Raw genomic sequence first — 11,479 nt, forward strand, 5'->3', positions numbered from 1 at the left:
TCTGAGTGAAACATGAGTAACATTCCAGATTTCATGAGATGTACAAGCTGTTTTCCTCCCAAATTCCAAAAGCTCAAAGTCCAAAGTAAATTTTATTATCAAAGTACATATATGTCACTCTATATAACACTGAGATTCATTTTCCTGCGGGCATACTCAGTAAATCTATAGAATAGTAACTATAACAGGATCAATGAAAGATCAACCAGAGTGTAGAAGACGACAAATTGAGCAAGTGCAAATATAAATAAATAATGAGAACATGAGATAATGAGATAAAGAGTCCTTGAAAGTGAGATCATTGGTTGTGGGAACATATCGATGGATAGGCAAGTGATGGTAGTTATTCCCTTTGTTCAAGCCTAATTGTTGAGGGGTAGTAACTGTTCTTGAACTTGGTACTGTGAGCCCTGAGGCTCTTGTACCTGATGGCAGCATCAAGAAGAGAGCCTGGCCTGGGTGGTGGGGATTGCCGATGATGGATGCTGTTTTCCTATGACAGCGTTTCATGTAGGTGTGCTCAGTGGTTGCAAGGGAGTGGTTGGGTGCTATACGGCAACTCCTTTGCTTACATCTTCGGAAACAGCTCTATTTCCATCTATAATATCTTTATTTTTCCCCTTGGGATTCTATTGAAGACCCTGACCTGGAGTTACGTGCTGACTTCAGTTCTTCGCGACAATGGGACCCGTTCTCGGGGTTTCAGGACTGGCCGTCGCTTGGCACGCCAAGGGTTCGGCCTGAGAGTCTGGCTCGTATTTGGAAGCCTAAGATCTCAGGGCTCTGGAGACGGGCGGATTGAGGGTCGGTGTCACGGCAGGAGACCCGTGTGTCGTCGGGGGAGCCGGAAAATCTACTGCTGTTGTGTGCTCGAAGACCCGGGACCTTTGCGATCCTCAGGCACAGAGTTAGAAAAAAGACTTTTAAACATCGTAAATGAGCGAGTTGTTTGTTATGTTATGTCTCACCGCTCGCAGGGAAAATGGAGACATCTCCTTCTCCTTTCTTAAGGAGAGAAAGAATCTGTGGTATGTTGAACCCCAGATGAAACGTGAGGTCTTTGGGGTAACTGCAAGTCTGTGTCTTTGCTGTTGCCTTGCTCACGCTGTGTGCTCGTTGGCGGTGCTGATGCTTGCTTTTTTTTGCTGGTGGGGGGAGGGGGGATCGTTGCTCGCTGCCACTTACGTGCAGGAGTAAGGGGTTGGGGGGGTACCTTGGGGTTCTCACATTTAACTGTCATTCGTTCTTTGGGGCACTTCTCTGTTTTTGTGGACGTTTGCGAAGAAAAAGCATTTCAGGATGTATATTGTGTACATTCCTCTGACATTAAATTGGATCTTTGAGCCTTTGATGTAGTTGGTCCTAGACAGAGACCCTCTATAGTAACATACAGGAATTTAAGTTACAAACTCTCTCCGTCTCTGATCCTCCAAAGAGGACTGGGTTATGGACCTCTGGTTTCCCTCTCCTGAAGTCTATAATCAGTACCTTGGTCTTGCTGACATTGAGTGAGAGGTTGTTGTTATGACACCATTCAGCCAGATTTTCATTCTCCCTCCTACATGCCAATTCATCACCACCTATGATTTGGCCCATGGCAGTGGTGTCATTAGCAAACCTGGATACAGCATTGGAGCTGTGCTTAGCCACACAGTCATAAGTGTAAAGCGAGCAGAGCAGGGGGCTAAGGACACAGCCCTATAGTGCAGCTATGCTGATGGAGACCATGGAGGAGTATGGTATGACTTCAGGAATGACAGAATGTTGTGACTTTAGTTCCAAGCCAAAGTAGTGCCTCCACTCACATTGCACTATAAGTGGTTAAATCTGATTTTGAATGATATTGGATGAGCAATCCTTGTATAATCTTCAAATTCCACCTTGACCAATTTAAATAAAGTAATTAAATGAAATAGTAACAGCAACCACTAAGGCATTGTTATTAATGTCATCTGATTACCACCCAAACTGGACCCCCTACAATTCACCTACCGACACAACCCATCGACAGATGACGCAATAGCCACTGCTCTACATACTGTCCTTACACATCTGGAGAAGAGGAATTCTTATGTAAGAATGCTGCTCTTGGACTGCAGTTCAGCATTCAACACTATAGTTCCATCCAGGCTTGACAAGAAGCTCAGAGACCTCGACCTTGACCCTGCCTTGTGCAGGTAGATCCTGGACTTCCTGTCAGATCGCCAGCAGGTTGTAAGACTGGGCTCCCTCACCTCCAACCCTCTGACTCTCAATACAGGAGCCCCTCAGGGCTGCGTACTGAGTCCCCTCCTTTACTCCCCGTATAACCATGACTGTATCGCCACCCACAGCTCCAATCTGCTAATTAAATTTACCAGTGACACTACACTGATTGGCCTTATCTCAAACAATAATGAGGTGGCCTACAGGGAAGAAGTCATCTCTCTAACATAGTGGTGTCAAGAAAACAACCTCTCCCTCAATGTCCCAAAAACAAAGGAGCTGGTTGTGGATTACAGGAGGAATGGAGATGGGCTAACCCCTATTGACATCAATGGATCTGGGGTTGAGAGGGTAAACAGCTTCAAGTTCCTTGGCATTCACATCACTGAAGACCTCACGTGGTCTGTACATACCAGCTGTGTGGTGAAAAAGGCACAACAGTGTCTCTTTTACCTCAGATGGTTAAAGAAGTTCGGCATGAGCCCCCAAATCCTAAGAACTTTCTACAGGGGCACAATTGCGAGCATCCTGACTGGCTGCATCACTGTCTGGTATGGAAACTGTACCTCCCTTAATCACAGGACTCTGCAGAGAGTGGTGTGGACAGTTAGCACATCTGTAGATGTGAACTTCCCATGATTTGGGACATTTACACAGACAGGTGTGTAAAAAAGGCCCATAGGATCATTGGGGACCCAAGCCATCCTAGCCACAATCTATTCCAGCTGCTACCATCCGGGAAGTGGTATTGCAGCATAAAAGCCAGGACCAACAGGCTCCAGGACAGTTTCTTCCACCAGGCCATCAGACTGATGAACTCGCGCTGATTTGAATGTACACTGTATATATTGACTGTTCTATTTATTATAAATTATTATAAATTACTATGATTGCACAATGCACGTTTAGATGGAGACATAACATAAAGATTCTTACTCCTCATGTATGTGAAGGATGTAAGAAGTAAAGTCAATTCAATTCATTAGTATACTAATGATCTTCAAGGAAGGAAATCTATCATAAATTTGAGAAATTCTGCAGATGCTGGAAATCCAAAGCAACATGCACAAAATGTTGGAGGAACTCAGCAGGTCAGGCAGCATCCATGGAAATGAATAAACAGTCGGCATTTCTGGACAGTTTTAAGACAGATTTTTCCTTCTTCAGAAAGACTGTCATGCTCTACCCAACATGATCTGTGACTCCTGAACCACCACTAACTGAACTTTATTTGCCTTCCCAACTTGGAACAAGTGGAGGTGGACAAAATTATCGGCATTATCAGTGATGTCCACGTCTATGAGTTAAAATACTCTCCTGACTTTTTCATGAACGTAAATATATCATCTGAAGTAATAACCACTTCTTAATGTCACAAGCAAAAAGAGCAACACTTCTAAAGGACAAAGAATTCTTTCAATTCAAAGAATTGAAAGCCTTGTGGTCTATCTGGGGTTTTGACAGTTTTTTTTCCCCTCTTAATGGTTTCATTTGGCTGGAGGGACTTTTACTGTGAAGCTGCTGCTTAGAATTTCATGCAAATTTGTGAAATTTGCATAAAGTAATATGTACAATATTCCAATTAGTGTGATTTTAAGTAGCCGAGGAAAGATGGGCATGGTGAGGGGTTTTATCACCAATGACGCACTCTTAAGCTGTAGCAGATATAGCAATTCAGGAAACACAACAGACCCTCCATGCACGGAAGGTACCACAAACAGCGATGTAATCATGATTAGTTCCTTGAGAAATAAATATTGATCGGGTCAGCTAGGTAATTCTTCTGTGCTATCACAGGGCAGTTGGAGTCTTGGTTTTTACTTTACCTGGAAATTTCACCTCTTTTTGCACAACCCATCCCACCATCAAGGATATCCTCAAAAGGCGATGCTTCACGAAGGCAGCATCCACCATTAAGGACCCTCACCATCTGGAACATGCCCTTTTCTTGTTACTGCCATCAGAGAGGAGGTGCAGGAGCCTGAAGACTCATATTCAATGGCTTAGGAACAGCGTGTTCTGTAATGAGCTCTTTGGGCCTGTCTGGGGCGCTGGAGAGCGTTGGGCACTGAGGTTTTTAAGAGCACCTGAATTGGTTAATTGTTGTTTTAACAAGAGTTGTTAATCATTTAGAGTTCATTCTATTTTATTCCAGCGACTCACTCTTGTAATGTGGTTTGAGCTTGCTATGTTTATTTTGATAGACTCAGGGATTTCACGTTACCTGTATTTCTTAGCGGACATTCGATTAGTGCAAATCGCGGGGTCCTAGTTTTGAGAATGTTGTGTCAAGTGCTGTTGCTCAGCCAAACCACTGCTGTTATGTTGGAATTCTTATGAATAAACTTTGGTCATTGTCTTTACATCAGAATCTGTCCTTCCTCTGTATCTGGATTTGACATTGCCAATGGACTTCATGACATGCTCCCTTCCGCCGTCAGATTTATGAATGGTCCATGAATCCATGAACACTCATTATTCCTTTTTTTTCACTATTACTTTTATTTTTGTTATTTATAGATTTTAATGTCTTTGCATTGTACTTGTTCATTATGTGCACTGCGTTGTATGACGTGGGCGATCTTCGACCATGATTGTTCTTGGCAAACTTTTCTACAGAAGCGGTTTGCCATAGCCTTCTTCAGGGCGGTGTCTTTACAAGATGGATGACTCCCAGCCACTCTCGATACTCTTCAGAGATTGTCTGCCTGGTGTCAGTGGTCGCATAACCAGGACTTGTGTCATCTGCACCAGCTGCTCATACAACCATCCACCACCTGCTCCCATGGTTTCACGTGACCCTGATCTGGGGGCTAAGCAGGTGCCACATCTTTCCCAAGAGCAACCTGCAGGCTAGCAGAGGGAAGGGCGCCTTACACCTCCTTTGGTAGAGATGTATATCCACTCAGCCACCCTAACATTATACTGCTGCCGCAGAACAGCAGATTTCTCACCATAAAACCATAGAAACTACAGCACAGAAACAGGCCTTTTGGCCCTTCTTGGCTGTGCCAAACCATTTTCTGCCTAATCCCACTGACCTGCACACGGACCATATCCCTCCATACACCTCCCATCCATGTATCTGTCCAATTTATTCTTAAATGTTAAAAAAGAACCCGCATTTACCACCTCGTCTGGCAGCTCATTCCATACTCCCACCACTCTCTGTGTGAAGAAGCCCGCCCCCCAATGTTCCCTTTAAACTTTTCCCCCCTCACCCTTAACCCATGTCCTCTGGTTTTTTTCTCCCCTTGCCTCAGTGGAAAAAGCCTGCTTGTATTCACTCTATCTATACCCATCATAATTTTATATACCTCTATCAAATCTCCCCTCATTCTTCTACGCTCCAGGAAATAAAGTCCTAACCTATTCAACCTTTCTTTGTAACTGAGTTTCTCAAGTCCTGGCAACATCCTTGTAAACCTTCTCTGCACTCTTTCAACCTTATTTATATCCTTCCTGTAATTTGGTGACCAAAACTGAACACAATACTCCAGATTCGGCCTCACCAATGCCTTATACAACCTCATCATAACATTCCAGCTCTTATACTCAGTACTTTGATCAATAAAGGCCAATGTACCAAAAGCTCTCTTTACAACCCTATCTACCTGTGATGCCACTTTTAGGGAATTTTGTATCTGTATTCCCAGATCCCTCTGTTCCACTGCACTCCTCAGTGCCTTACCATTAACCCTGTATGTTCTACCTTGGTTTGTCCTTCCAACATGCAATACCTCACACTTGTCTGTATTAAACTCCATCTGCCATTTTTCAGCCCATTTTTCCAGCTGGTCCAAGTCCCTCTGCAGGCTCTGAAAACCTTCCTCACTGTCTACTACACCTCCAATCCTTGTATCATCAGCAAATTTGCTGATCCAATTTACCATATTATCATCCAGATCATTGATATAGATGACAAATAACAATGGACCCAGCACTGATCCCTGTGGCACACCACTAGTCACAGGCCTCCACTCAGAGAAGCAATTCTCTACTACCACTCTTTGGCTTCTTCCATGGATCCAATGTCTAATCCAATTTACCACCTCTCCATGTATACCTAGCAACTGAATTTTCCTAACTAACCTCCCATGCGGGACCTTGTCAAGGGCCTTACTGAAGTCCATGTAGACAATATCCACTGCCTTCCCTTCATCCACTTTCCTGGTAACCTCCTCGAAAAACTCCAATAGATTGGTCAAACATGACCTACCACGCACAAAGCTATGTTGACTCTCCCTAATAAGTCCCTGTTTATCCAAATGCTTGTAGATTCTGTCTCTTAGTACTCCCTCCAATAACTTACCTACTATCGACGTTAAATTTACTGGCTTATAATTTCCCGGATTACTTTTCGATCCTTTTTTAAACAACGGAACAACATGAGCCACTGTCCAATCCTCCGGCACCTCACCTGCAGACAGCGACATTTTAAATATTTCTGCCAGGGCCCCTGCAATTTCAACACTAGTCTCCTTCAAGGTCCGAGGGAATACCCTGTCAGGTCCCGGGGATTTATCCACTTTAATTTTCCTCAAGACAGCAAGCACCTCCTCCTTTTCAATCTGTACAGTTTCCATGATCTCACTACTTGTTTCCCTTAATTCCATAGACTTCATGCCAGTTTCCTTAGTAAATACAAATGGAAAAAACCTATTTAAGATCTCCCCCATTTCCTTTGGTTCCGCACATAGCCGACCACTCTGATCTTCAAGAGGACCAATTTTATCCCTTACAATTCTTTTGCTCTTAATATAACTGTAAAAGCTCTTTGGACCATATGGACTTGAAATGAAATCCCTCAAATTTTGAGGTGCAGGAGTGATCACGTGAGCCATAGTTTTGATGTTGGGATGACAAGCCATTATGCCACTTAACAAACTAAAGCATTCAAAGGAACCAGGCTAATGAAACATTTAAATTCCATGGCTATTTTAACTTTGTGGTGTAATTGCGATCGGAACTAACTTCTGCTTTGTAATTACGTTTCTACTGGAACTAATAATTCATTTTCTCTACTCTTCACAAAAAGAGGAACTAGGACTTCATTTTTTTTTGCTTACTAGACGTAATTCCTACTTCCACCCAACTTGGAGATAAGGTGGATTAGTGAACGAGCTTATCACGGCTCCTCATGGTGTCGTTTGTCGCCCTTCTGCCTGAACTGTATTCCAGATCGTTTAAAGTCATTTCCAGCATGCAGTTGAAAAGGAGAATGAAGCAATTGTCACTCCGGATCTCAAACATGAGAAAGGCTGCAGATGCTGGAAATCCAGAGCAACACACACACAAAACGCTGGAGGAACTCAGCAGATCAGGCAGCTGAATTTCTAAGGAAAAGAGTAAAACAATGAATGTTCTGGGCGGAAATCTTTCTTCAGGTCTGAGAGGGCTTGCTGAGTTCCTCCAGCATTTTGTGTGTGTTACTGCAGATTAGATGACTCACCATAAAAAAAACACAATAAGATAAAGAACACAATAATAATAATAAAAAAACACAATCAATATAAATACATAAGATAGCTTAGATGTCCATAATGTCGCACTAGGTCCAGGACTGTTTGTACTTTAGGTGACTGACAGGGAATGATAAAGTAGTGGTGGTTGGAGGTGTGGAGGAGTGGGTTAGTGGGTGGAGGAGTTGATCAGCCTTACTACTTGTGGAAAGTAACTGTTTTTGAGTCTGGTGGTCCTGGCGTGGCGTCCTCCCTGACGGGATTGGGACAAACAGTCCGTGGGCAGGATGGGTGGGATCACATGAAATGTTATGGTCGTAAGGGGAAAGAAAAGCAGGTAACGAAAAGAGACTAAAAAGAAAACAAAAATGCGGGAAACAATCAGCAGGTCCAGCAACTGGTGGAAAAGAAACAATTAACATTTTACGTCCAAGTCCTTTCATCAGAACTGGAGAGAAACAAAGTTAGCTTTCGGTTTCAGAAAAAGTGGGGCCAGATAGGTAGAAGAAAGAGAATATCTCTGATAACTTGATCCCAAATTTATTAATCTATTTCTCTATCTATGTATTTATTTATCAATCAACCTATTTATTTATTGATTGATTGGTTGATTATTGAGATCCAATGTGCCCTTCCAACCCTTCGAGCTGTGCTGCCCAGCAATCCTCCAGTTTAATTCAAGCCTAATGCCGGGACAATTTACAATGGCTAATTAACCTACCAACCGGATCGCCTTTGGACTGTGGGAGGAAACCGGAGCACCCGGAGGAGACCCACGCGGTTACGGGGAGAACGTACAAACTCCTTACAGGCAGCAGTGGGAATTGTACCCTGGTCTTGTGCAGTGTGAAGTGTTGCAGTAACCACAACGTTACTGTGCCACACCCAAGTGAGTTAATGTAGCAGGTGTTTTGTATAATGTTAGTAGCAAGGCCGTGCACAGCAAGCCGAACTTAGGTAAGGGCTCCTGTACTGAGAGTCCTCCAAGTGCTCAGAAATCTAAAGCATCTGTTTTCTACAGCCACCAATATTGTTTCTTTATATACTTGCTATAATTCTTCCATTTTACTGAATAATCACACAGACACCACTCATAGCTAAACTCGAGGAAATCTGCAGATGCTGGAATTTCAAGCAACACACATAAAAGTTGCTGTTGAACGCAGCAGTCCAGGCAGCATCTATTGGAAGAGGTACAGTCGACGAAGGGCTAGTCCTGACGAAGGGTCTCGGCCCAAAACGTCGACTGTACCTCTTTCAATAGATGCTGCCTGGCCTGCTGCGTTCCACCGGCAACTTTTATGTGTGTTGCTCATAACTAAACTATTGGAACACATACTGTATCCAGTCGATAATAATGGGGTGAGTTAGCACATTGCTTTACGGGTCCAGTGGCCCGGTTCTATTATTGCTGCTAGATCAAAGTACTGGAGCTGCTTGCTGGCATTTGAAGGAACATTAGGACCCAGCACCTGAAGACTGAGGTGAAAGTAAGCCACCATGGTCTGGTAAGAAAGTGGCAGGGTAGCGTAGTGGTCAGCTCAATGGTTTACAGTATAGGCACACCCGAGTTCAATTCCTGCCATTGCCGGCAAAGAGTCCATAATTTCTCCCTGTGACCACCGGGCATCATAGAGTCATAGAGAAGTACAGGCCATTCGGCCCATCCAGTGCAGTGCTTCAGTTTCCTCCCATGGTCCAAAGACGTACCGGTTGGTTGGTTAATTGGTCATTGTAAATAGTCCTGTGATTAGGCTAGGGTTAAACTGGGGGATTGCTGGGCGGTGTGGATCAAACAGCTGGAAGGGCCTATTCCGGTCTGTATCCCAATAAATAAATAAATGGCAACTCAGAAATATTAGTGTGTGAGTGCACCAGGTAACAAATTGAATTTATTTTTACCCCTCACCTTCAAGGTGAAAGCCAGTCACTAGCAGTGAAAGCCTTTTCCCGGCATCCAGGAGTGGATTGTGAAGTGTAATCTTGTTGATGATGCTTACACAGTGAAGGGTATTGAAGAGACACAAGAAGTGATAAGGTGTGTGGTGACTTTCACCTTGATGTGCTGGGTCCTTACATCATCAGCATTCTCTCCGTAACACCAGGGGAGGAATTCTAGTACTCTGACTTAGCCGTAATACTAAAGTAACACTACGCGCCCACAGCAACACTTAACGATGCTGCAGCCTGCACAGACACCGGGACTTGCTGCAGATTCCACGTTTGAGAGGATAGAGAGTCATGTAAACACCTAATTCAAAAATGGCACAACAGTTTGACGTTCTCTCAGTACCTCAGCAGACGTTCCAGCCTATATGGTCTTGCTCAAACATCTGGAATGGGTTTAGAGCCTTCAGCCTTCTGAAACCATGTGGCTAACACTGCAGCTTTGCACTTGATGTGGATAATATTTTATTTTTTTATTTACTGCCCATTACAACACTGGTCGTTAAGACAGCAATGAAGGGTCCTCCATCTCTGGCGGTGTTCAGGGCTTCCTTCATCTTGTCAGTAGCTTCCTCTCGGTTTTCGCTACTGTCAGTCACACAAGTCCCGGGAATACCGACACACTCAGATGTAGAAGGATTCTTCATTGCTGTTTCCATAACAGTTTTGTTTGACCAGTCAGGGTTGTTAGCCCTGAGCTGAACCACCGAACTTTGAGGACCAGTGGACCACTCTTAGTCTGACCTCTACCCTTCAATCTGTTTGGCATGAGTGATCCTACCAAGAGCCAAAGCATGACGCCCTGACTCCAGCCAACGTAGCCCTCCAGGTTATTGAGGCACGCAAGCCTCCAAGCCCAACAACAAGGCTGAGGTCCTCTTGAAGGATGTGGATAACAGGAGGAACAAAAATGTAGGAAAATCTAACAATACAATTAGGCTCAGACAGAGAGCTAGAAATCAGACTGAATACAAAACTGTGATTTCAAAAACTGAAAATGTGAACACAACATACCTTGAAAATAAACTCCAGAGTGGATCTCCAGAATTCTTGGAAGAGTGGAAAAGTCCAAAGAAGAAATATAGTCTTCTAAAGAGGTGATTTCAAAATCTAAATGGTGAAATTCTGCCATTGTGCACTGACGGGTCGTTTGAACTACTGGGCTTCTGCAGTCATAACTACAAATCTCAGCTCGCAATGAAATGAGTACAGAGGGCTCAGCTATTGCAGTTATAGTTTCAGGGAGAGAGAAAAAAGGGCACTTCTGGTTTGAATTCTGATGAATGCACGCCACAGAAATGACAGTATATCTGGCAAAGTTCCAACCCCACCCCCTAAAGAAAAGCTCAAACAGGAAGTAGCATTTGGTCGAAATGACTCTAATGCACAGAGGGCTTTATAAATATTGGAACTGCAGAGGGGACTTGTCATCTCTTCACACGATTTTATTTCCTCTCTTGAAGGCTGGGGTGCAGAACAAAAGTTGGAGATTGTCACAATGATGCCGAATGTATTTCGTGGAGATATGAATCAGAATCAGGTTTAATATCAGGCATATGTCAAGAAATTTGTTAACTTTACAGCAGCAGTACAATGAAATATATGATAAATAAATATAGAGAAAAAACTGAGTTATGTTAGGTATATCCACCTTGCTGACAATCAACACTGGTTTGCTGCTCTATTCTCTATATCCACATGACTGTGTGGCTAAGCATTGCTCAAATACCATCTATAAATTTGCTGACAATACAACCATTGTTGGTAGAATCTCAGGTGGTGACGAGAGAGCATACAGGAGTGAGACATGCCAACTAGTAGAGTGGTGATGCAGCAACAACCTGGCACTCAACATCAGTAAGACC

The 11,479-nt window shown here is 43.6% G+C and overlaps 1 protein-coding gene across 2 annotated transcripts in view; it reads right to left on the reverse strand.

Annotated features, from left to right (window-relative positions):
- The window catches only part of themis2 (thymocyte selection associated family member 2), an 83,071-nt gene extending 72,241 nt beyond the window's left edge, over positions 1-10,830 (reverse strand). For both annotated transcript variants that reach the window (XM_063034652.1, XM_063034653.1), the window contains exon 1: positions 10,629-10,830. In XM_063034652.1, the coding sequence (XP_062890722.1) occupies positions 10,629-10,746 (118 nt within the window). In that variant the 5' untranslated portion in view covers positions 10,747-10,830. The remainder of the gene's footprint in view (positions 1-10,628) is intronic.
- Between the last annotated feature and the right edge of the window lie 649 nt (positions 10,831-11,479).

Source organism: Mobula hypostoma, chromosome 28 (assembly GCF_963921235.1).
Source record: "Mobula hypostoma chromosome 28, sMobHyp1.1, whole genome shotgun sequence".
In the NCBI taxonomy this organism is placed as follows: domain Eukaryota; kingdom Metazoa; phylum Chordata; class Chondrichthyes; order Myliobatiformes; family Myliobatidae; genus Mobula; species Mobula hypostoma.